Below are 27,989 nucleotides of genomic sequence, written 5' to 3'. Positions count from 1 at the left end.
TTTAATGGTGTTGCGCATTGTATATGACTTTGTTAACTTCATTCCCACATTTGATTAAAACTACTGGGAGAGCGGTGTGCTGACCCCATGCCCCTCCTATCTGCATCCCCCACTGAGGATGACACGGCGGTCGGATGGTCCCGGTACACCACTCGTGGCCTTAAGACGGAGTGTGTGTGTGTGTGTGTGTGTGTGTGTGTGTGTGGGGGGGGGGGGGGGGGGGGGGGGGGGAAGGGCCAAGTCATCTGCGGATCCGAAACCATTTAGGTTTATATCATCTTTCTTTGTTACAATTGTTATGTTTTTAGGATTCTCTTTGTACCGTTCTCTCATAAAGTACTCAAGAGGACAGTTGAAGAGCAGTGGTGATAGACCATCACCTTGTCTTAAGCCTGTTTTAATCATAAATGGCTCACATAGTTCTCCTCTGAATTTTACTTTGGACTTGTTTGTAAGGGTTAACTTTATCGTTTTTATTAATTTGGGATGAAGTCCAAAATTTCTAAATATGTCCAGCATAGAAGATCTGTGGATGCAATTATACGCTTTTTTGAAGTCTGCAAAGGTCATTTATACCAAAAAAATAAAATAAAGAAATTCCATTAAAATATTAAAAGGTTAGACTATTGGATGCGTAAAACTGTAAAAGGGGATAAAATAGAAAATTATTAAAGTGATAAAATGTAACTAAAACAGAATTACTGTCTTAAAATATTAAAATGGTGAAGCTTTGAAGATAAAGGTCTCTAAACATGTACCAATGGAGTCACAAATTGGACATTTGTAGCCATTGTGACTGACCCACAAACTCTAAACATCACGTAGTTAGGACCACCTGACAGGTGACCATTCTCTCCAACAAATTGTGCTGTGTGCAGTACTGTCATGCCAATCACCCAACAAAAGTTCATCTTTCACCACTGCATATGGAATTATATGCTGCTCTAATGTACAATGTACGAAACTGTATAGACAGAACATCTTAAGAAATTTACAGACTGTAAATGTTTGTGGGACACATTGTGTGAGATGCACAACAACAGCGACGCAAGAAATGAAGCACTTTTTATTCATTTTTTTAACAAATTAATAATGAGAACTTGTCTGTTGGCTTCTGTCTTGGGCCCTTTGGCCCACATTTGTTTGATAACTTTAGTGACATTTCGCCAGCATGAGGGGTTGGCATTGTCTTAGCTGCACGTTCATTGCTGTTGGTGGGCTGGAGTCATGCTCAAGGCCGCTGGTTATATGTACCTGGTGTGCCAACACCCAAGGGTTTTCCCTTGGTCACTTCCAATGGGGTTCTCCCCCTGCTACCTGCTGCAACTGTCATTCTTTGCAGCACGGGAATCCAGAATCCATTCACTGTGAGGCTTTCTTCTTTCTTGTTGCAGCTTTTGTCATGTTTGTGTATTTTTATAGCTTCTCTGAACAAATGAGTGGTGCAACAGATCTTCTCTATAACATGAATGTCCATGTTGATGGTTTTCACTACGCTGTCAGTCTCACACAACATGTGCTCTGCCACAGCTGATTTCTCTACCAGCCCCAACCTGCAATGCTGGTTATGTTTAGTGATCCTGGTGTTGATTGATTGACCAGTAATACAGAGGAATCTGAGCAACACAGAAACGCTACCACCCCACCTGTATGTATCACCTAAGATACATATGAATACTATTCCATTAAGACTGACTGTCAGCACTCTTGGCTCACCGAGGTACAACCACTTGGTCTCTCTGTTCCAGCTGCACACAGGAAAGACTGAGACATAGCGGATTCAGGAGATTTCACTAAGAATCTGTTGAAACTAAAACTTGGTCCAAACGACATCCCAGTCAGCTTTGATGTTATTTCTTTGTATACCAAGATATCACTCAACGATTCTCTGGAGCACATTGTTTCCGTTTTCCCACAAGAGATCACCAAGCTCTTTCATGCATATCTCACCACGAGCTACTTCATGTGAAATCAACTTCTGGGATACAGCATACATCAAAAACCGACACATGTGGACCAATACCTGCACAAACTATCAAATCACCACCCAAGCCAGAAAGAGGCATGATTAACAGGCTCATAGTTTGAGGAAAACAAGTATGTGAGCTCCAGCAACTCAGATGCAAGATGCAACAACTGGAAAGTGCAATGGTTTCTTCACCAGTTACATAAGAAGTGTCACAGAATCAAACACCCAGCACACTGACACATCGGAAAAATAAATGTTGAGTATGGCCTTTCTACCATACATTCCTAGAGTGAAGGACAGATTCTGTCATACATTGCACAAACACATTGTAAGCACTATTTATAAAACAACAATGAAGAGCAAAGAGTGTCTCAGATCAGCAAAGGAAAAAAGGGGCCTATTACAATGTCAGGAATATACCAAATACCATGTACATGTGGAAAAGTCTATACTGAAATGAATGGACACTCCAACAATGATAGGAATGTAAGCAGTATTGCAGGCTGAGGCTCACAGAGAAATTGGCAAAAGTGTAGCACACGCTGCGTGAGACTGACCACATAGTGAAATTTGCTGATACGGACAGTCTTGCTATAGAGAAGAGCTATTACACCCTCTTGTTCACGGAAGCAATAGAAATGAGCAAACATGACAATAACTTCAACACAAAAGAAGAAAGCTCCACGTTGAATGGATCCAGGATTTCTGTGCTGCAGAGAATGACAGTTGCAGCATGTTGCAGGGGGAGAACCACAGTGGGAATGACCTCGGGAAAGCCCTTGGACGTTGGCATGTCAGGTACATATAATCTGCAGTCGAGAGCATGACTTCAGTCCATCACCAGCAATGGAGGGTGAAGCTTTGACAAGGCCAGCCACTCATACTAGCGAAACATCAGAAAAGTTATCACACAAACGTGGGTTAATAGGCAATTCGTCATTATGGATTTGTTTAAAAAAAAAAAAAAAGGTGCTTCATTTCTTGTGCCTCTGTTGCTATACTCCTCACATGATGTGTCCCACACTGCAGTCTTTAAATTTCTTCAGAGGCTCTGTCTTTGAAGATTCGTCTGCCACTCACTCTGTCACATACATTAGAACAGCATTTAATCCCAAATGCAGTGATGAAAGATGAACTTTTGGTATGCGTGGTCCTATCCACTCAACATGTGAAGTTCGTCGTCCAGTCACCACGGCTACACATGTCCAATATGTTGCTCAGTTGTTGGGTGTTTAAGGATCTTTACTTTCAAAATTTCACACTTTTAATATTTGAGGACACTAATTCTGTTGTAGTTATATTTTATCACTTTAATAATTTTCTTTTTATCATCTTTTACAGTTTTACACATCCACTGGTCTACCAATTTAATATTTTAATGGAATTTTTTTTACGTAACTGTTAAACTATTAACATCCCTGCCACTATCCCTCCCTTTCCTCTTTCTGCCTTCTTTCCCCTCCACTCTCATTCTCCCTTCACTCATTTAGTAATTTTACTATTTTATGCTGTTTACAGTTTACACAGCCACTGTTCTACACCATTAATATTTTGATGAGAATTTTTACATAACTATACTTTTTATAATTTTAGTAAGACCCGTCTTATTAAACTCATGACATCCCCAACACTCACCCTCCCTACTTCCCTTTCTGTCCTCCAAAAACTCTCACTTCATTTTCCCCCTGACCCCTCTTTTCCCCTTTCCCCTCCACCCTAGCTCCACCAGACACTTATTAAAATAAAATGACAGCTGTTGCAGGAATCTCATGCAACATTCTGAAAGAGAAGACAGGTTGCTAACGCCACTCCTTAGGTAAAATCTACATTTATGTACTTTCTTTTCTGCAGAGTAATCAAAACATGTCATGTCATAATGTGCAACTGAGACTGAAAAATAAATGAGAATTATTTTAAAAATTTTAATAAGCTCTTGGAAATTGCAGAAAACAGTATTTAATTAATGATTTGTAAGGTCAATGATAAGCATATTGTACAAAAGACAATAGCACAATAGAAGTGGTAAGTAAAAAGGAAATTTATCATGAACCTGAACGTTGGTTTGAACACCAGAGTTTTACTAGGCATGGTCCTGCTGGTTGTGGTATACCACGCCTTCCTCCAATTTTTGAAATGGCTTACCCAGCCAAGGACCTACAGTTTAATGTCGACTCTGAACCATAAAGCAAATTGGAATTTTTCACATTAAAAAACATTCCCAGAACAGTAACTAGTGATAAATAACAAAAATTCTTCAGACAGAATGGATAAAACCTGACACCTTCAAATATGCAGCTTGGCACTTCACTGCTTAGCTACAGAGGAGTGCATGCATTCTTTACGTCCAATTCATGGAGACAAATCATTAAAATTCTTTGACATGTGATTATAACAGTTGGTACCAGAGGTGTGATCTGAGAAGGTTAGTTTTCAGTCAGTGGTGGTTAGTAATGAATCCCTGCCAGCAGACATCATAATGAGCTGGCAGGGCTACTGTGGCAGAATAGTGTGGATAACTGCATGGCGGGGGTGGGGGGCTCACACAACATGTAGTATGGGCAAACCCACTGATAAAAGTGTTTATTTGCAGATGTCAGCAAGCCGGGTGGGGCACTTCTGATGCTGAGGTCGACCACCACACACCTCGCATTACGCTTCATGCTGTGTACCATGTCTGTGTGCTCAGTATCAGCCCCCCACACTTGTCTTTATCCCTGTGCACATCTGTTAGCAGTTTGACACTAACTGATTCTCCACAGACTGACTTGTGCCCGGTGAGTTTCACTTCCTTTTGGGGGGTTCTTTTGTTCCTTGGCTGGCAATCAAGCTACAGTTAGTTCCTTTGTTACCTTGTGCCAACAGCATTAACAACTGGCTTACAAGTAGCATAATCATCCAGTTCATACACACAGTTTTTTTTTAGAATAGAAATGTGCTCAAATGCCCTAGTTAAAGTACTGTGAAATAGATCATCATGCTGTAGTGTTAGTACTCAGCATCAATGTTTCACACAGTTTCTTTTCTACCAGAAACAAAAGTAAAATTTATTTCCTGGTACACCTTTTACCATTACGGATAACACAAGCCAACAGTTATTTTGGTGCTGTGGTATTTGGAGTGGATTTCAAATGAATTTGATGGCCTGAATTTAAATATGGCATTAACTTTTGCCAAGGACTTTAAATTTCTAAGATGTAACATTTTTGTGAAAGATACATTACATTATTTTAAGTTAAATCTTTGGACCAAAAAGTTTACAGTTTTTACTATTACGTTATATAAATATTATATGACCCAACAATAAAGGGAAAAGTCACTGATGAAACCAACTAGTCGGTGAACACTTTGGAAGCTTCTTTTGCCCGACATTCTAAAATGTATTTTGGAACAGTCTCTTCTTAAATTCCAGCATATCCGTATGCCATCCTCCTTGGTAGCAGTCCTCCATAGTTTTAACATCCTGGTGAAATCTTTCACCTGGTTCCTCATCAGTGTCTCCTTAGTTTTCAGGAAAATGGTCTAAATGGCTGTGTAAATAGTCCACCTTAATAGACATGTTGCAACCATGGGTTTTGAAACTATTAGGCATCTTGTTCATCAGTTCAACATAGTTTTCAGCTTTGCATTTGCTTGATAATTTATGACAAGTGCAACAAATATGTTCCAGGATTTTTACTCAGCCTCATTCATCGAATTTATGAGAGTAGGATCCTTAATGTGTTGTCTTATTTGTGTGCCATCAAATACAAATATTCCTACATTAATTTTTTCTGTACTCCATTGAAGAATTTTTCCCTGTACTTGCAAAGCATGACACATTCTTCTCAGGAGTCTTTAGAAAGTGTTTTAAAAGCCAGCTTGATATGCAGTGGAGGAAAGAAGATTTTCTCTCATTCAACTAAAGACCGAGTGAGGTGGCACAGTGGCTAGCATGCTGAACTCGCATTCGGGAGGACGACGGTTCAATCCCGCGTCTGGCCATCCTGATTTAGGTTTTTCGTGATTTCCCTAAACTGCTCCAGGCAAATACTGGGATGGTTTCTTTGAAAGGGCACAGCCGACTTCATTCCCCATCCTTCCCTAATCCCATGAGACCAATGACCTCGCTGTCTGATCTCCTGCCCCAAACAACCCAACTAAGGGGTCGTTGATGATGTTCTTTTCCCTGATGTCCACGTTTTCTAACCCATTGGTGTGTTTTGTCTCTGCTGTATCAAATGCAAAAAAACATGGATACTTGGTGTGGCCACTTTGCTGTCCAAGTAGAGTTCCATTTTCAAGTCCACACAAATCACCCAAAAGCTATGGCATTATGTTTTTCTTTAGTTTTCGTTGAGTGAGTAGTTAGTATTGAACCATATTTGTTCCCACTGTGTAGGAGGACATATTTCAAACTTTGTTTTGAGCTGTCAATAACTAGGTGCCAACCATCTGGGAAATATTCAGGAAGATATTTTTTTGTTTTACAGGAGAGTTCTAATTCTGGATAGAATACAAAATAGCCTTTTGAGAGAAGAGTAGCAGAGCCTTTTCTATAATACAGCAAAAATTAATTTTGGTTCCTAGTTCCAGTAAATTTTTTCCAACCTTGATGTCAGTAATTCAGAAGCGTCTTTTGAGAGTTTCAGATCTCTGGTGAGGTCACCGTGACCCATCCTGGTTGAAACAATAAGAAGTGATGACATCCTCTCATAATCACTGTCCCCTTTATTACGGGCAACATTACTCCCCACAAAGCTCCGGCAACCAGTGAAATGCTGGGATTCACACTCCCTCTGAGTGAAGGATTGGGCATCTTACAGAGACTTAATAAGGATAAGTCCACTTGCTGCGGATGTTTTGATTTAGGCAGAAATAACAGTCATCAAAAAGGCATTTGAATTCTCTCCAAATCATTGGTACGCCGAATTTCAGACTTTTTCTATTCCCAGTCTTCAACTGACATAAATGTTCTGTATGAGTTCTACAGACCTGATGTGGTGCTCAGCCTTTATACTGATCATCAAGGCTAACATCACAGTACCAATGATAGGATTTCTTTACAAAGCCACTTACATTTTTTTTTTCTTTCAACACGTATTATCTGCACATGAAGCAAAACACATCAGGATGACTTAAACATCTTCTACTTGAACTCATTTTATTTCTTTCCATCAACACAAATACAACGATCTGCAATATAGTATAAGTTTCAGGTTCATTTTATAACAACTCTTTCCTAAACATAGATATCATGTGAGGCCCATTTTGCTCTACCCTGTACGGTGAGAATTTACAAACCAATCTAAACTCTAGCACTTCTGGCATCCTTAAGATACCACATGCTTACTCTGTTTGGTGGATTTTCCTGGAACTAAATGGACAGCAGACCAACACTAGGGCAAATATACAGGAACCAATCCTTGTTTATGTGATTTATAACTGCACAAAATAGTTAGAACTGCACATTTTGTACAGCAGATAGAGAACATTTGATTTCATATGTAGCTAATATCAGTTTTAAAATCCAAGATTGAGAGAGAGAGAGAGAGAGAGAGAGAGAGAGAGAGAGAGAGAGAGAGAGAGAGATATTCTTGTAGACCTGTCTAATCTAACTGGTGCTACACTGCTGGGAAAAAAATCAACAACTGTGCTCAGTGTTTCAGCACGTTTTCTGCAGTGTGATCAAATGCAAACTGTATAACAATATACAGCAAAAATATCCATATTTTAATCAGAACTGGCACAACTGTTCATTCGGTTCCCTAATGCATAAGACATAAATTACATCACAATAATTTCATTACATCAGAGTGTAAAATCCAAATCAAGGCTGCATTTAAACACATACAAGTACTGAATAAGTAGGTAGGTGCTATACAGCATTAACCACACTACTCAAAGGAAATTGAGTATTAATACACAGTTAAAAAAAAGGCTACTTAATCTTTTAGTGTACACTAATTATCTGTGCGTGTATGAGTGTGTGTAGCTGTAGCTTTAGTTCTCAGATATTAAATACTGCAAAGATAAATGCACATTTTACTCTTTAGAAAGTCACAATAAAAGCAACAGTATGAAACTGTTATTTCTGTACTCTCACCAGCACAAGCAAATAATAGTATGCATTCAGTTGAAAAAACATTTTCATTACAAATACTTCAGCAGTGGTAATACACACAATGCCATACACCTTCATAATATGAGCTGTTCTTATGTCATCACTCTGTATTAGTCGACCAGAATATTATTTCACCTGGGAGTGAAACTGCTTCAATCAGCTTATCATGAGCTTTTATTGTGATATTTTATGAGGACACATTTAACCGCTTGACATTATATGAACAACTGCCTGGTGATCATCCACAGTGTGATGCACTTCCCTTAGTCACTGTATTTGTATATTGTACTGTCATTGCTTGTTTCTGATAACGGCCACGGGAGGCCATGCGTAATAATGTTGTGGTCAGGTATTTGTCACTATATCCAACCATAAAAAAACATTTTAGTTGTATACGGTCCTGTCCCGTCCAACCCCTCTCTTTTCCCACACACCAAACCTTCTCTTCTCTTAAGAAGTTGTGATGAAATCCCTTTTTACAGATCTAAGTTCTAAAATATTCAACATTATTATTTTCTCTATCCTTTGGATTTCTTCTCTCCCCACTGATCTCCTCGTGTGTGGTCCGGTGCATTCGCCATTGTTCATAATGAGAGTAAATTTAATTTTTTGGGTTCTCTACTTCCTTCTATCAACTAAAAGCAACTTTGACTCATGACATATTTCTGAAATGCATTGTTTCACAGCTGTAGTACTGACTTCTAACAATCCTGTAGAAGGTTTTGGCTAGAGACTATAGCCCGTTTCCTTTAACGAGTCATTGTCTTCAACTGAATTATTACTCTCAATGAATCTGGGTATCCTCCCATTACTTCATATGCTTTTGATGATTTATCTATGACTGCTTTTCAGCAGTAGGCACTCCCTTGACTCTTGTAAGAAATACTCTTGTTTTCCTCTTAATGTAATGTTAACTCAGCATGTGTGTGCAGGTTAAATGGTCTAAAAAGCATAATAAATACATACACCCTTTGTCACATAAAAAAAAAACAACTGTGTTGCCTGTGACACTCTACACAGATTTTTTAAATTTTCAAGGTAAAGTGTACATCATGTACTTATTTATCTGAAATTGTATGACTGTTTATTACGAAACACAAAAAATTCATAGAAATAGTGAATATTTGTAGTGTTAAATGAAATACGGAAAATGTTTGGAAGATATTCATAAACACAAGGCTCTGGTGCTGTATGAGTGAGTACACTTGCTTGGAAATTGCCTCTTCGAGAAATGTGTTGCCAGAGGCAATGACACAATAGACAAACAGCAGACATCTCATCGATAATGGAGCGATACCATGTGGTTTTCACAGTTGATGTAAGAGAGCAAATTGCAGATTAAGCATCCTTACAAACTGTTTACCACTTGAATAAGAAAAAAGATCAAGTAATAATAGATAACAAACACCTTTTCTGTCATTACACACAGGCATAATGCCTGGCCAAAGACTGTCTTCCTCCATGTGGAGTCAACACAGAACAATCTAAAGTGCGTACTCTTACATGATTCATAACCTTGACCTAACTTACCTTCTGTCAAGCTTTGGCACAGTGCTACTTGACATGGACTAAACACAATGCCCGTATATACAAGACGCAGATGGAAGTTCCTGTTTTATCACCGTTAAGCACTAAATTTATGTTCCACATAAAAGACATGGAAAGTCAATTCATGTCAAAGAATGTGGGTGACTCTTGCTGCTTTTTATTTTTGTGAATGTAATTCATATGAGTGGAGAGACTGTTTTGTGTTTTGAAAAATTTGCCACAAATTTGGCAAGGAACCTGCTGATTAGGCATGTGCCGATCGAAGATGTGTCTCCGTAGGCTCGTCTTGCGCACCACTTTACCACATACTGAACATGCTGCATCCTCACTGCGGTCTCCTGCAACATAGCACCTCTTGCTGTGTAGCGATCAGGTGGTATTCTTCACACAGTCTGCATACAGACAATATGACAACCTACAATCCTACAACAGAAGTACAGAACTGTAACAGAAGCAGCTTATCTAGACATGAGCTGCGTACAATGAAAACTGTTATCTCCTGAAGTGTCTAAATTCTCATTAATGAGTAAAGAATAAGTCCTCTGCTAAGTAAAGATCAAAGCACACACATAAGGTTTTTTTTATGTTGTGTACGTCAGCGTGAACGCATTTCATCCTGTCAGATATGAGACTCTTATTAAATAAATAATCAGATGTTGAAATTATTTGTTTCAAGTAATTTACGATTATATTATGAAATGCTCTTACCGTTTAGTAACAAGAAAATGTAACTCCTTCCAAAAATTGTATAGCCTCAATGTTTCTCTGTCCTGTTTAGTAAGTCAACTGTTGTTCTACTTTCATTCTAGAATCAGAAATTTACTACAGTTCATATTTGACTAACTCAGCAATACAGACCTATTTAGTCCTTTTTGCCATTATACTGCCAAGGTTAAATTGCAAAATTGCCGAAATTAATGGAAAAAGTTATCTTGTATGCAAACAATGAAATCATTTCTGACATTTTTGTACACATTGCATGGAGCTTAAAGATGCAACATATTAAAAGAAAAGGAAAAAAGGGGGCCATCAAGCTATTCAAAATGTCCACTGCAAAGATCTGACACGAAGAGTCACTGCCAGCCAATATGAGAGAATCAAGATTAACATCATATGATGGTTTCTATCATGTAGCAAATTCGATACTAGTTTAGTAAGAGTAACAGTAGCATTAGTAATAGCTGTTCTTGTTTTCACCTCTGTTTTTGTCATATTCATTTGCAGATTAATTTTTAATTGCACCTGCAGTGCTTACAACACAGCTTTCATAACACTTCGCATCATGCACAAGATGACAAATAGAGAGAGCCACAAACTGCTTGTACAGAAAGCAGTTTAAGAGTGTGAAGCAACCAATTGGAATCTGTAATGTAATAGAAATGTTCACTTAAAACACAGGAAAAAAAATGAAGAGGATCAAATTCAAGCCTGATAATTCATTCAGAAATAATAAATGCTGATGAAAAAAAAGGCCATTGACAAGCCACAGAGCAGTGATTAATGGTGATAGACTAAAGGGTAGATGGAATCTGCAATTTTAAAGGTAATGGGAGAAATGGGCAGAGGGGAGGGGGTTGTCAGGGAGAGACAGCCTGAGGTAAAGCCGGACATGAGAAGAAGGGAGGGTATGGAAAATAGGGAGACAGAATTAAATGTTGGTTGAGGGAAGATTGTAAGTGTGGAGGGGGGGGGGGGGGATATGATGGGGTCAGAGAGTGCTTATGTACAAATAAAGTCTATAAAAGCCATTTAAAATTATGAAAAAGTAAATGTAATCAAATGAAAATTACGTTAACATGAAAGAAAAAGGGTTCACAGAGACCACATCCAAGTAGGCTACAGAAATAATGAGGAACACAATTGACAGAGCATTAGGAGCATAGCCTGTAAGAATTAATCAATAAAAACAAAAGCTTTAACTATTATTGTATTTATCTTTAATAACACAGCATTCTTAATTCCTATGTTGTGAAAAATCAGAGACCGAATAAATATCATCAAAAATTACTTCCATTTTCTTCAGCATGAGAAAACTGACAAAATCTTGAGCCAGCAAGTGATCTGGACAGTAATTGCAAACACATCTACAAGTAGATGTGCTATTAGCATGTTCACAAGTTTAATGGTGAAAATAAACACTCTTCCTACAGCAGAATGAAAGAACATGAACCACAGTAATCATTAAAATTTACCTTTGAAATCATTTGATACTGATGACCCCCAGTCCACTTAGTAAAAGACACAACTATTGTTAAAATTACTGCCACTTTCTTTTAATTTGTTTCTTATGTCAGCTAGTGCCCCTTCTAAAGCTGTGGTTTGCTAGATGCATGTCTGCAAGTTTAGTAGTGAAAATAAATAAACACTCCCCCTAGTGAGCAATAAAATATACCTTTGAAATCATTTGATGCTGATGACCCCCAGTCCACTTAGTAAAAGACACAATTATTGTTAAAATTACTGCCACTTTCTTTTAATTCGTTTCTTGTCAGCTAGTGCCCCCTTCTAAAGCTGTGGTTTGCTACACCTGATTTGTCATATATACATTTTTTTTAAATAATGCAAAACCTAAAACACAAACTTGGTGAATGCTTGGGTGGCATGTTCAATAACATCATTATTTCATTAATTGACTGTTGGACCATCTTCCAAGAGAGCGGTCAGTCCTGACAAGCATGAAATAGCATCAAATGTACTCTCTTACAGAATTTCTTGTTAACAGAAATGCAGTGTTAAAAGGAGAAATGACTTACATTATCCTTTACTCAGCCTTGTGTAGTACAGAAAGGAGAGAGGTAGTACAGAAAGGAGACACAAAAATATTTGACCACTTACACATTGATTAACTTCAAACACAAACTGAAATCATACCCCCATACCCCCCCTCCCTTTTCCCCTTAGAATTTGTAAATCATACACCGAGATTGTTATGGATGAATAATTAACTCCTTTCTATATTATGCTGAGGTTGAGTGTTGGGCAGCGCAATTCATATTTCCTTCTAGTGTTGTGTTAATGAATGTCACATGTGACCATTGTTTAAATTGGTAACAACAAACTACATAGTGGAGTAAATGTACTGTGGGCTCAAATGGCTCTGAGCACTATGGGACTTAACATCTGAGGTCATCAGTCCCCTAGAACTTAGAACTACTTAAACCTAACTAACCTAAGGACATCACACACATCCATGCCCGAGGCCGGATTCGAACCTGTGACCGAAGCGGTTGTGCGGTTCCATACTGTAGCACCTAGAACCGCTCAGCCACCCCAGCCGGCTGTACTTTGGGGTCATTCTTCAGGTGCCAACAGTTTAAATAGCTATTTACAAGAGATTATGAAGTCAAAGAGTTGCACAGGGATATGATACTTTGGCAAGCTGGTGAGGATGGAATGTGGTATAGGGGTCAGCATTACTGGCTGGTGGGCCGCAAGTCGGCAGTTCAAACCTAACCACCAGCAATAAATTGTTATGCAGTATTTCACTTCTTAAAGGTTTTTGAAATATTTTAGTTTGTAATATCTGAGTATTCTGAAATATCAGATGATTGTATAAATACCACCATTCTGGAATATCTGATTTTTATATACGTAGTTGCTCTCTCTGTCCAAGAGGTCAGTTCTGTACAATGGTGTTCATAATAAATATGCTGCAGTGCTGTTTCATTTCATTGTGATCCTGGTTTCAGATGTGGACTTGCGTGATGTGACACTGCTTGGTGGAGACACAGGATACTTCAAACCATCTACATCATAATGGCTGAAATTGTGCAAGGTAAAACCATTGCCAACACTGACAGGACCGAGCTTACAAGAAGGGCAACATTCCCACAATTTAGGAGACTATAGATCCCAAGCCAGCCATAAGTCAGCTGCACATCAGGCATCTATAAGTGTTCTCCAGAGATACTGGTCAGGACCCAACAAAATGGCCGAAAGAATTACAAAAGAGTTGCCAAATACAACAGCTGGGATGACATGACGTGTTTGGCAAATGTATACTTTCATTTGAATTGGTTAGCCCAGCAAAGGCTCAAGAATTATGAAGAAAACCTAAATAGCTGGGATAAATTCCAGCCCAAAATGAAGAAAATGTTTGGCAACAATCAGCAGCTGGTGTTCCACTTGTGGAAGAATAGGGCCCAATGTCGTCATGAATCCAAATAAGGCAGAAGCTGATTAAATCTCAAGTTTGATGAAAGGAGTTGCAGAAGACATGTACCGGGCTCTTGACGTAAAGGATATCACAATGACCAAGGAATTCCTCAAGTGGTATCAGCACATCAAAGAAATGCAACAAAAATGAACTGGATGAAAGAAGTGAGACCATCCCCTGGATGACCACCATGACCTCATCCCCCTCATATGCCATGTAGTGAAAGAGAAGTTACAGCATTCTATGCAACCACAACTGTTGGACCAAGTAAGCAAGAGGTAGCAGCCATGAAAATCAACCCAAATATGGGATCATCCACCAATTAGTCAGTGCTCATGTTGGGTGTCACCAGCTGAGCAACAGATAATACATGAGGAAGTGAAGAAGATGCTGCAAAATGGCACCATTGAGGCCTTAGACCCCTCCTTTGGTCCTTGTGAAGAAGAAGGAAGGCACATGACATATCCATGTCGACTGCCAACAACTGAACAAAATCACGAAAAAAAGACAGCTATCCACTACTGCTTATTTGTGATGCGCTATACTGGTTGAGAGGAGCCAATTTTTCTCTATTACGGGCATGTAGACAGCTAACGATGCATTATACTACATGACATGGGCACCAATACTAACAAGTAAAAAAGTGTGAATATGTCAAGATGTTTTGATTTCAATATCTTTGAAACTGCGGGGTAATTCAAAAAGCTAGTTCTCTTCTTTTACATCCCTAACTCTCCCCAAGACATGTTCACCTTTTTCTCTCCTATAATAGGAGCATTTTTCATTCTGGTTCCCAACTTTTACTCAATCATAATTTTGACATTAAACAGCCATAGCATGGCAACTGATGTAGATTTTTGTTGACTCGAGCAACAGTTGATCCTGTATAGGTTTTTTTAATCTCTTTCGAATCATGTTGCCTATATCTTGGCAATGGATAAAGCTTTCACAAAACAACAGTATGACCATTAATTACATCTATCTGTTTACCCTCTCACAAATTTCACACAACTTTCAAACATAGATGTACCGTACCTATAAAAACCTTACAAAAAACCTGTTTTCTGAGCGTAAAATCTGAATGCAGCTACATTTTTGAAAGCAAGTTTTCAATTTTATCATAAAACAGCATTTTTTGTTTATCTGATTCACTTCAAATCATTATTGCACATTCAGTTCATATGAGAATGAATTTCATTTGTTACATTTAGTTTTACTTCAAACAGTCGTATCTCGACAATAGATAAAGACTATTGGAAAAAAGAAATTTCATTTATACTTTATCCATTTAACTACCTAAGTGCAAAGTTTGAATCAATTTGTGTAAGTTTAAAATACGGAAATTGCTTGATTCAAAAACCTCCCCGAAAAAAATTTTTGTTTGGCACATAATCCAAACCAGTGCCCTTATAAAAGGTGCCATACCCAATTAAAATCTTCTGCAAAAGGAATTAATTGATTTTGCCTGGGCTTCATATCCTGTAACATAGTTACAGTAAGACAGACATTTGGATAATGGAAAACCCAGAATGGAATGTAACAATGTTATGAAAACAAAAGTTGCTACTCATCATATAGCAGAGATGCTGAGTCACAGATAGGCACAACAAAAGTACTGTCACAATACAAGCTTTCGACCATCAAGGCCTTTGTTGAAAATAAACGACACACACACACACACACACACACACACACACACACACACACACTGATTTTAGAGCATACATTGTGTTCGAACATTATGAATTACCTTGAAGAAAACGGTCTATTGACACAAGGTCAACATGGGTTTAGAAAACATCATTCCTGTGAAACACAACTAGCTCTTTATTCACATGAAGTGTTGAGTGTTACTGACAAGGGATTTCAGATCGATTCCATATTTCTGGATTTCTGGAAGGCTTTTGACACTGTACCACACAAGCGGCTCGTAGCGAAATTGCGTGCTTATGGAATATCGTCTCAGTTATGTGACTGGATTTGTGATTTCTTGTCAGAGAGGTCACAGTTCATAGTAATTGATGGAAAGTCATCAAGTAAAACAGAAGTGATTTCTGGCATTCCCCAAGGTAGTGTTATAGGACCTTTGCCGTTACTTATCTATACAAACGATTTTGCAGACAATCTGAGCAACCATCTTCAGTTGTTTGCAGATGACGCTGTTATTTATCAACTAATAAAGTCATCAGAAGATCAAAACAAACTGCAAAACGATTTAGAAAAAATATCTGAAAGGTGCGAAAGTGGTAGTTGACCCTAAATAACGAAAAGTGTGAGGTCATCCACATGAGTGCTAAAAGGAACTTGTTAAACTTTGGTTACACGAAAAATCAGTCTAATCTAAAAGCCATAAATTCAACTAAATACCTAGGTATTACAATTACAAACAACTTAAATTGGAAGGAACACATAGAAAATGTTGTGGGGAAGGCTAATCAAAGACTGCGTTTTATTGGCAGGATACTTAAATGTAACAGACCTACTAAGGAGATTGTCTACACTACGCTTGTCTGTCCTCTCTTAGAATACTGCTGCCTGGTGTGGGATCCTTACCAGATAGGACTGACAGAGTACATCGAAAAAGTTCAAAGAAAGGCAGCACGTTTTGTATTATCGCGAAATATGGGAGAGATTGTCACAGAAATGATACAGGATTTGGGCTGGGAATCATTAAAAGAAAGGCGTTTTTCGTTGCGATACAATCTTCTCATAACATTCCGATCACAAACTTTCTCCTCTGAATGTGAAAATATTTTGCTGACACCAACCTTCACAAGGAGGAACCATCATCACGATAAAATAAGGGGAATCAGAGCTCGTACGGAAAGATATGGGTGTTCATTCTTTCCATGCACTATACGAGATTGGAATAATACAGAAGTGTGAAGGAGGTTCGATGAACCCTCTGCCAGGCACTTGAATGTCACTTGCAGAGTATCCATGTAGATGTAGATGCAAAAGCAATTCACACGCACAACTGCAGCCTCTGGCAGTTGAATCCACACTGCGAGTAACACAGCAGTGCATGATAGGAATGGCAACTGGGAACCACCCAGTTGCCACTCCCATCATGCACTGCTGCTGTTGCTTGCTGTGTGGCTTCAGCTGCCCGAGGCTGCAGTCGTGTGTGTGTGAGTTGCATTTGTGTGTGTGTGTGTGTTTTGGTCTATTTTCAACAAAGACCTTGATGGCTGAAAGCTTGTATTCAGACAGTCTTTTTGTTGTGCCTATCTGTGACTCAGCATCTCCGCTATACAGTGAATAGCAACTTTCCTTTTCATAATATTGAGATGTTTGAATAGTTACACAAATGGCTGCCTGTCCAGATGAAACCAAAAACTTTTTAGCCCATGTTCATAGCTCAAATATGAGCTGCGCATCAACCCCCCCCCCCCCCCCCCAAAAAAAGCATTATTTCTAGCAGAGATGTCAGGCCTTGTGCAGTACACAATTGCGTGAACTGTGTTTTATCTAAGTTTATTAAAAAATAATGACTATCACAGAAATAAACAGTTCAGATGAATTAAGAAACCTATGTATCAACATGTCTCTCCCTTTTTTATTTCTCCTGCGCCCCCCCTCCACCTTGCCATTACCCACTTTCTTGTTTCTTAACTTACAGGACATTTTGAAACATATGTTTTACTTACACTTTTTTGTTATACCACATGTCTTTATTAGTTTTTATCTGCATGATAAATGGAATTTCAATTAAATTTTGTGATTGTGTAGACACTGAATCACATATTATTCTAACTCAATAAGCTAGTGGAACTCAAAAACAAGTTTCTTAAATAATTTTATTGACAGTTTCAAATATTTGAATGGACCTTCTTAAACTACAACTCTCTTCAATTACGCCCCCCCCCCCCCCCTTTATTTCAACTGTGTCCCCCCCTCCCTGTCACTGCCCATTTCCTTGTTTTTTCACCTACAGGGCCATTTTACATATATGTTTTCCTTTGACTTTTTATCATACCATATCTCTCTATTAATTTTTATCCGTGTGATAAATGGCATTTCAATTACAGTTTGTAATTGTTTAGGCATCGGATGACATATTCTTCTGACTAATGTGTAATAGTTCAGATGTATAACATGTTTCTTCAAAAATAAGTAAGTAATAAATAAAACATAAAATGGTTAGATTGCCTAACATTTTAGATGTTTTACATTTACACAATCTATGTTCCTTTTGTTTTCCTTCACTCCTAAAAACTAATTAATTTACTTTAATGTGTATTTTTGACAGATTAGGCTTGACTGATTGCAATTTCATGGATTGTTCATGCTTGTATTTTACATTTTTGAATGGAGCGTAAAATATTGTATATTCTTACATTCATCAATCCCATTATTCTTTTACTTTTTATTTATTTTATTAATGTTTTCATGTAATATCAATCAAGTGCAGAATTGTGATTTGGTCAAGACTGCCATCTTTGACTTGCATTGCTACTCATCAAATGCTGCCCTTTTTGTCAATGGGCCATATTGTAATCTTGTTAAAATTTTTCATTTTTATTGGCAATTATGGTTTTCAGTAGTAACATATGTCAAAGCACGTATGACATGAGATAGATATGCGATAATTTTTGTGAGTATTTCCACTAATTTAATGGTTTTTTCCTGTTTTGATCTTATTTTGTTTACATTGTCACATTATACACTTTTTTATGTTGTGCAGCTGCCGTTGATGATGGTTTAAGACCGAAACCGGTAACAGAATATATAACATTGTCAATGACAGTACAGTGTTACGCATTTTGTAAAATATTTTGATGTAGCGGTGCCTGTGGTCTTATTGCATGTCTTGAGAACCTTGCTTTCAATGTATGCACCAATTAAAATCATTCATCATCTATAGCCTTTGCTATGCATTAAAGTGTCAGGTGATCCATCAGAAGAAAGTAAGTACTGGTGTCCCAGAGTTATCTAGTGAGACACACAGGTGGTAGTTGTCATCTGTGAACACTGTATTCAACCAAACACATGGAATGTGGCATCTTAACGCAGTGCAAGTTTCAAGGGCCGTCTGCCTGATCTAAAAAGGATGGAATTTCCGTTATGGTGGTGGAGATGCCAACGCGTCTCCATGTGCAACCCATAGGTTGTGGACATGATACAGGGAAACAGGTCAGTACACACGATGAGTTCAGCAAGGTCACCAATGCATTACAACCTCAAGTGAAGATTGATATCTGGTCATTTGTGCATTGCAGCATAGTATGGATACCGCCAGAGGACTGCAAGACTATCTCAGAAGGACCACTGCATCCAATTAGTCTGTAATGAACAGGTTATGAGAAAGGACCTTATTACCCCGATGTCCTCTTCAAGTACCCAAGTACCCCATTTGTCACAACAATATTTTGTAGTTCGCCTTCAGTTCTGTCATTCCCATTTCAACTGGCAACTTCATCACTGGCGAAACATTGAACAGAACCTGTTGCACCATGTGGTCACTGCTGCATATGGTGGTGGGCTCTAATTCCTATGCCAGGGCGTATGTAGCAGGCATCAACTGCGATGTCATGCGAAGCCTGGACATTGGAGTAATGGAATGACCGGCAGTGAGTCCTGATCTAAACCCCGTCATGTATATGTGGGATTTACCCGACAGACATATTTGTGCCAGTCCTATTCCACACGCAGTCTCCAAGAATTATCATGGACTCTCATTGAAGATTGGGAAAGGACACCACAGGGTGATCTCTATAGACTTAAACAGAGCATGCCACATAGGCATCAGATAGTGATAAATGCTCATGAAGGGCATACAAGTTACTGTAACTCTCAAAGTCCAATGAAAAGCATCCAGGGTGACGAGATGAATGATTGTTTCCACTTCATTTTCAACATCTGTTGGACATTTCAGTTCTTTCTATGTAAACGATCAAGAATGTTATGATGTTTGGTTTATCTGGAAGATAAATGCATATATAAATATACCCAGTCCTGAATTATTGCTCAATGGAGTAAGGCAGACACTCAGAGTAATGTTCCCATGATTCTTTTGAGCAGTGTAATTCCCTAAGGCCAGTATTACACTATCATATTTCTTTGACAAAGTTTTGAACAAAGATGTGATCAAATATTCATCAAATTTGTTTGACAAAGATATCTGACGTGGTGCTAAAAAGGGGTACTACACTGTCGTCATATTTTTTTATCAAATTTCAAGATGGCGGACAACAACCTCTTATTATGCACTGCAGTTGCTAATGCCACAATTGCACTATGTGTGTATTTGGAAGAAAAGCGGCAGAAAAAAAGAAAACATGCTTGGATGAAGCCATAGGTATTACGTCGATATAGTAAAAGCATTCAGCAAAATGTGTTACGAGAGATGCTTGTGGAAGACGTAAAATACTTATGAATGATGAGAATGTGTTTCAGTATTGCTCAGTAAAGTGGGTTCTCACATTACAAAAGAGAATACTCTTTTGATAAATGCTATATGTGCAGAAGATAAGCAAACTGTGACACTGGGATTTCTTGACACAGGAGAGAGAGCTACTCTAGTTTACAATATAGCATTCAAATATCACATTTTACATTAACCAAAAAAATTCCAGAAAGGTGTGAAGCAATTTATAAAGCACTGAAGGGGAAATATGTGAATTAAAATAAATGTTTAGTATACTATTTGCGTGATAAGACCTATTTTTATTTCTGAATAATTTAATTAATGGAATTAGTGTCCCAACAACTACAAAATTAATAAAAAGTACGAAACAGATGACACGCTTTTTAACTTGTGGCATCTAGAGTTCAAGAATAAACATAGTAGAATGGAAACCTAAGAAAGAATTTCTTTTATTTTCTATTCTCAATTCCAGCTTGCTGAAAAGCTGCCTGGATGTTTCCAGATGTAGAGGTGAATGGCTATATCTGTGATTGTGGACATGAAGTCGCCTGCAGCATATTCCACTTGACCATCAACACACAATTAATAGTGCACTGTGCCCCTTCCTCACCCCCAACCTTGTTGAGGCAAGTTTATGAAAAAAATACATAAAAAAAAAGCACACCAATTTTGAAGCCATATTTACAAACACACTACAGAGATGTCAAATAGCTGCGGTGACGCCAGCACTCCTGCGGTTATATTTCACACTGCAGTGAACAGAAGATGAACAACTTTTGTGATCAAATCTACGGCAAGGCATGAGATTTTATTATATTTATTTGATGACAGGTGACATTTGACAAAGTTCCCTATTACACCATCAAATTTCTTTGACATAAATATTTGACATATCAACTTGACAAATAAATATGATAGTGTAATACCGGCCTAACAAGGGTGTGATGATGGAAGATATTGGAAATCATTAATCTACAATAGATTAATGACTAATTCAATATAGAATATAATGATGATAACAACTGTTATTGGAGTTTCAAACTAATGTAAAGGTCTTCTTCCCTGGGAGTTTTGGAAATCTCATTGACGAACATATATATGTTACGGCCAAAGCCCAAAGACCGCCAGATAGTGAATTGGACAGCCATTTCGCACTCTTGCCAAGAGGATTGGCCAAAGTCCGATTACTTAAAAGAATTGGCATACATCTGACTTTGGCCAAGCATTTTGTGAACTGGCTGGAGATTCCTGGCTTAAATGTGATGTGATTGCACATAAGCTGGGAAATCTCTGGCTATATCACAGTGCATGCTATGATCACACAACAATGTGTAGTAGGCAGCACTTCTCTCACTTTCAGTGTTAACTGTGCCGTGCACGTGATAGCTGCTGCTTTGGAGAAGGTCCTGCCTGTGCACCTTATTTTTCTGCCTGACAAATTCGATTAATTGTGAGTACTGTTACGTTTTCTGGTATTTTTGCTTGTATTATTTGTGCGTCCTTCAGATGTGGTAAGGGAATGTCGGTTAATTATGTGAGCTGCTTTTTTGTTTTATTTGCTCCCACTTCACCCATTTGTGAAGTGTGATGTAACATAGTGACAGATAAAGACATTAGAAAGTCGAACAAGAAATGGAGGATGCTATAAATGTAGGGAATACGCTAACAATGGAACTGTCTTTGTAGAGGACAAACCATTGGAAAGTTGGGACCAGTTACCTGACAATAACAAAGTGAAAATATTTTGGGTGGTTTATGAAGAAGAGAGTAGTGCAGCTCAATGTTGTATACCCTGCAGCAAAGATGTGCGTGCAATCTGTGAAAGAAGTAATGAAGCAGAGGAAGGATATGGAGGGAAAATTATTTGCAAACTATGTTGTAATAAGCAAGAAATGAGGAAGATGAGGAGAGGAGCATATGACAATTTGCAAGTACAAGATGCAAAGATGTTTAAAAATTCATATGCAAGATTACCACCTGCAAAAGTTGGAGACAATGTTCACATCTATATAAAAGATGTTGACAAAGGTCGCAGAGATCCCAAAAGTGTTCTTTCAGTTCTCATGGATGTTGAAAGCACTTTCTACAAGCTGGGAACAGAACATGGTGTTCTCAAGCAACTATATTCCAGAAATTCTCTATTCTGCACGAGAAACTGCTCACGCTGGTATCTGTGGCCAAAGAAGAAACATCATTACAAACCCTATCGTATTTACAGTCACTGACCAGTGGCCAAGGATACAATCGATGCAATATCTCTTGCTCCGTCTTCACGCTATGAGTGGCCTACCGGGATCATCCGACCGCCGTGTCATCCTCCGTGGAGGATGCGGATAGGAGAGGCATGGGGTCAGCACACCACTCTCTCGGTCATTATGATGGTATTCTTGACCGAAGCCGCTACTATTCGGTCGAGTAGCTCCTCAATTGGCATCACGAGGCTGAGTGCACCCCAAAAAATGGCAACAGCACACGGCGGCCTAGATGGTCACCCATCCAAGTGCCGACCACGCCCGAGAGCGCTTAACTTCGGTGATCTCATGGGAACCGGTGTAACCACTGCGGCAAGGCCATTGCCAAGAAAACACTATGCAATTGCAAATGTCATAAAAGCTTAAATTGTTGTAGTAAGTGAATACTGGCTGTATTAGAGAAGATTTATAAAGTGAATAGATTGTATCAAGTTTATACTTTTTGTTAGTGAGATTGATAAAATAAACAGATTGCATACAGCCTGAAATTATACATAGTCATCCACTCTTTATTTACTTTCAGATTCTGGCCAATCTGTCAAAACACTTCGCAAACTGGCCAGCCAGATCTCAAACAAAAAAAGATCAGACAGTGGCCGGTCAATTTACAGCAATGTTGGCTGTTTCCTGACTTACACAATTTGAAACTGTTCAAGCAAATCTGATTTGTGTGTTTCTTAGCAGTTTTGTCGATTGGTCCGAACTGGCCGGCTGAATCTCGAACTCAGGAAAAGATTGGACACTTGCTGCCCAATTTGAAACGACATTGGCCACATATGACTTGGTTGGCCAGTTCGCCCTTTTGCCGATTTCAGGCTTTGATCATAACATATACATATCAATCAGCTAATTACTACTACAGAAAATTATTTCATAGTAAACAGTGTCTTCATGAACAGCACAATACTGATGCACCATAAACAATGATTAAGGATGTTTGAAATGCTGATAACATGTCTGTTAAGCAGAATTGTGTGTATAATAAGCATTACTTTCATCAAAGTTAAAACACATGTGCAGAAAGCACTATGTACTGTGGATGTATTCGTACTTAGTACAATGATAAACACAATTCTTTTTGTAATTTTGTTAGTGGAAAATAAGAGTTCATTATTTTATTCCAAGCCAAGGTCTCCTTAATAGGTCTGAGACTCCACTACTGTTGGTAGTGCATCAGAGGCCAGGAACATCCTATAGCTTTGTTTTCCTATGCACAGAACATATCGAACTGTGCTTTCCACACAGTTCCATATGTAACAACAATTACGGGGACATATTGCTACATCCTTTTAAGACACCATGTTGAGATGCTGATAAGCACATAAGAAGTTGAAATGACTGCTATATAGGCAAACTTCCATTCCACATCAACCACCACATAACCATTTGAACAATATAGCAGATCAACCTCCTAATTTTTTTTTTTTTTAAAGTAACAGGAACCAAACGCATAGTACAAACACATTAGGTTTTAGATAAGAACACATGTAACTCATTTTTGTGCTGTAAATCAATCTACAACAGTCATTAACATTTACAGCCCATGAAGTCGTCGTCATTGTCATCATCATCATCATCATCATCATCATACTGTGAAAATCATTCCATAGATTGTGTGTACGCAGTTTACACACATGCACAAAGCTAAGAAATTAGTTACATAACATTTTCCCCCACTTTTCACAAACTAAGAAGAAATTGAAATACTATGTTCCATTGATGGTTGCTAAGATATTAAGACTATATATTCAGAATTAATAAAGCAAAATGCTGAGGACTTGTTAATTTAGTTGCTTTTTACTATTCTGATATTTGAATACTACCAGCAATACGTCTGAAAATATTTTCACACTATACGCATGAATATAATGTATACCAGTCTATTCTGTTCTCAAATAAATACATACCACCAGAAGAAAATATATTTTATGCTGGAAGTACAATCACGTAAACAGACAGAGACCAAGAGGCTACTTCATTTTGTATTCTCATTACAGGAAAGTTCACAGTACAATTCAGCTTTGCTCTGTTAGCACCAATCCTTACTCCCTGTTAGAGCTAAATAGATCCTTCCACAGCTACTTACAGATCAAAAGCTTTATCAATTGACCTTATTCATGACACTATATGAGGACTTTACCCTTGCCCTTTGCTGCTCTCCCTCCCTCCCTCTGTGTGTGTGTGGAGGGGGGGGGGGGGTGTTGGAGGGCGGGGTTGCTCAGAAGTCAGTCCAGTAGCAAGAGAATATTTGCTCTGAAAGATATACACTTGGATTAAAATAATACTGAGATTGAGAATTCAGTGAGTCATGGAGTAATACTTTCTTGAGCCCCACATGCTTATAGTGTTGCGGGTGCTGTAAGCAGTGCAAAGACTCATCAAGCATTACTGGCTGCACACTGGTAACAATGTCTCCCTCCACTGCAATCTGTCAGTCACAAAGTTTATTTGAATTGCAGTTTAATATCAGTAACAAAGTGCATTTTATACATATGCTCTGACACTGAACAATTCAAATAAATTTTAACAGTGTTAAAGGCTTTTCAACATTTGCTCATATATACAAGTAAGAAGCTGTTCACTACACAAATATTCTTAATTATTTACAATTATATGTGGGTGCCACTCCACTATAAAGCACTTTGTAAACTAAACAATCCAAACTGCTTCACCTTCACTTTAACAATAGAAATTTGACTGAGTCAGCAAATTCTCCTGATCACTGTTGCATCTTTTGTAATGCAACTGATTTGAAATTTAACCAGAATTACCCATCCTTATAGCCTGCTTCCCAGTCACCAATTCATATCCTCTTACTTTCATTAGTTTCATCTCATTAACATCATATTATCATACAAAAAAGAAAATTAAATGTTAGGATCACAAACAGACACAAAGACCAACCAGACTACCAATTTCTTGCACTGCTAAGCATAAAAAATGATTACAGCACTCTAGCTTTCAGAAAAATAGGTATTTTCTTTCAGAAACAAAGAGGAGTTCTTTGGGGAGGTTGGGGAGGGGAAGAGGATTAGTTCATTACCTTCCTCTTCAGAACAGTTTCCTTTTGCTTCCTGATAGATAAAGGATTTATTGTTATGAAAGCCAAGAGTGCTGTGGTCTCCTTTTATGTGTTTTATGGGCAGTACTGGGAGTTGCATCCCTGAAAGGATTGGCCATCCATTCTCTTTCTTTTTCATTTTTAAGTCATATTGTAAGATATATCTCAGACTTCATGAAGTAATATGACTATCTTTTTCAAAATTATTTAGGATGCAACAAATGAAGTTTGAGACTTTACGATGGGTTATTGCCACTGACTAAAATCTCTCAAATATAATGTGTAAGCACATTTTTTCCCTAAAATTATCACACATTATATTATTTGGCAGTGCACCGAGATATGATCCACAACTGATATTTCAAAATCTGTTGCTGGTTGTAAATGCCCTGTATTAACAACTGTGGATTCAGAAAGAACAGCTCAGAGTGGAACAAGTAGTCAGAAACCCATATGTCTGTCATAACAAAATCTAAGAGAAGATTGAGGGAAACTGGGTTGTAGTATCTTTTTTGTTGCATAGTAGAACCCTTAAAAGTAAAGAACTGAGTGACTCTATTGCAACACTCATTGAATACCAGTAAGCGGAATTTCAGTAGTTCTCCCATTAACTTAATATACTTAAAAAACAAAATATGCTAATCCAGATAGATCATACTCAACAATTTCAAAGCCATTAAAAATTGATGATACTACAACAGTCAGAGAATTTACAAGGAAATACAAAAATAATTTTTTCATCTTTATCAAATGGCACATGAAAAAAAAATTCTGACTGAAAATACAAAAAAGGTGTTATTACACTAATAAATACACTAGAGTTCACGTAGAAGAGGAAGAAATGTTTCTATGAAAGGAACATATTTAATTTAGGTACAATCCCTACACTGCCACCAATAAGAGTCTGACCCAGCACAAATAAAATCCACTGTTTGTTCTGCAAAACAGTTGACACATTCTTATCAAGTAGTGGCAGGAGGATGATTATGGGAAGAACATGTCAGTACAACATTTGAGTCAACTGACACACAACGGCCTCTGCAACTGAATGCACTGTACTTAGAACAACGCCAAAAGATCCTGTTCCTATTTTTGCGTTCGCAGATAAAGGTGTAACCACTCATTTTCAGCTGGAGTTTACCTCTTCGACTATATGTAAGCCTTCCAGAGCCTGAAACAAACGTACACATCAGTACTGCGTAAAAGTGAAGATGTTATACTGGCTACTGCTGACCAGCTTCTGAACCGTTTCCAAGCAAAGTTTTCCAGTCACAAAAACTATTTCATAAAATTCATCTCACTCAAAAAACAATACAAATGCAACAATATCTTCTGTGATTGTAGCATATTTTTTAAATAAAAAAAGTGAGAAAAACTCACTCCGAATTCTAGTGAAGTACTTTCATGTAGGTCTGATGGGAGAAATTTTAAAATCACTGTTCTCAAGCTAAAACTAAACTCCGCAACCAGGTTCTGTAGACCATGCACACAATGTCAATAAACCGCTGTGTCATCTTCTGCCATTGGATGTGGTGTGGAGAGGCAAGGGGTCAGCATGCTGCTGTCTCGACTGTTGTCGACTTTGAGACCTTGGAGTCCCTACTTCTCATTCAAGTAGCTCTTCAACTGGGACCAGGACGACGACTTGTGCCCGTTTCAGACCTTCCACCATGAAAAAGACCCTGGAAGTATGAGGAATTGAACCCACACCTTCCGCACGAAATTCAGATGTGCTGCCACTCAACTACAGAGGCAGATCCACTATTCTCAAACTAAGTTAAATTTACTAATTATAAATCCAATACTATAAGCACAATTTAAAAAATAAAAAGTAAAAAAAATGGAATTTTTGTTAGAGATACTATGTTTGTAACATAGGATCAATGATCTAATAGATCAGCTTTTCCAAATAGCACACGAAAGACTACAGCTGATATTTTCATCCATTTGCCTGTAAAAAAAGAAGAAAAGTCAGAAGTTATCATGGCAAACATGTTGTAATCTCAGTTCACAACCAATGGTTAACAAATATTTCAGTAACATACCTTGAGAAATATATGTCCATCAGGATTACTTCACCAGCCGCTACATGTTCTGCCGGCAGCAACAATTGATTTTCAAATGCAGTCCAATTTCATGAGAAAATGACGCTCCTTCATAATTAAAAAATTGTAACAGTTGTGCCGTAGCTTCACGCCAGCACAATGTGAATATATTTTCTCTATGAAAACATCATGTGGTCGAGCAATATCTGTTTATGCTATGGCATTCATTTTGTGTTGGTAACATAAATCTTCAATCGTTTTTACTACAGAAAATGTAATCCAGCAGTAATGGTTATACCATTACATGCAAATGAGAAAGCAGTATTCACACACTAATGTCTACAGCTCAAAAACAACCAGTTTATCTTCTTCTTTGGTCATAACATATGCAACCAGAAGCTTTCTCTTCAGGAATGACATTTAGACTTCAAAGACAGGAAACTGAAAAATTTCCAATTTGTACACTTCCTATTAGACTCGCAACACAC

General features: G+C 38.0%; 1 protein-coding gene and 1 pseudogene across 10 annotated transcripts in view; both read right to left on the bottom strand.

The window, feature by feature from the left end:
- Positions 1 to 27,989, bottom strand: part of LOC126183133 (broad-complex core protein isoforms 1/2/3/4/5-like) — a 319,181-nt gene that overhangs the window by 134,755 nt on the left and 156,437 nt on the right. The window contains exon 7 of one of the 10 annotated variants that reach the window (XM_049924915.1): positions 9,637 to 9,955. The exons of 8 other annotated variants lie outside the window; for them this stretch is intronic. In XM_049924915.1, the coding sequence (XP_049780872.1) occupies positions 9,735 to 9,955 (221 nt within the window). In that variant the 3' untranslated portion in view covers positions 9,637 to 9,734. Of the gene's footprint in view, positions 1 to 9,636; positions 9,956 to 26,242; positions 26,628 to 27,989 lie in introns of those variants that run through there. One more of the 10 variants, XM_049924923.1, reaches the window with a different exon arrangement.
- Positions 22,604 to 22,721, bottom strand: LOC126095505 (5S ribosomal RNA; annotated as a pseudogene).

Source organism: Schistocerca cancellata, chromosome 1 (genome assembly GCF_023864275.1).
Source record: "Schistocerca cancellata isolate TAMUIC-IGC-003103 chromosome 1, iqSchCanc2.1, whole genome shotgun sequence".
NCBI lineage: Eukaryota > Metazoa > Arthropoda > Insecta > Orthoptera > Acrididae > Schistocerca > Schistocerca cancellata.
The sequence above is the reverse complement of the archived record's forward strand: the minus strand, read 5'-3'. Positions and strand labels throughout refer to the sequence as shown.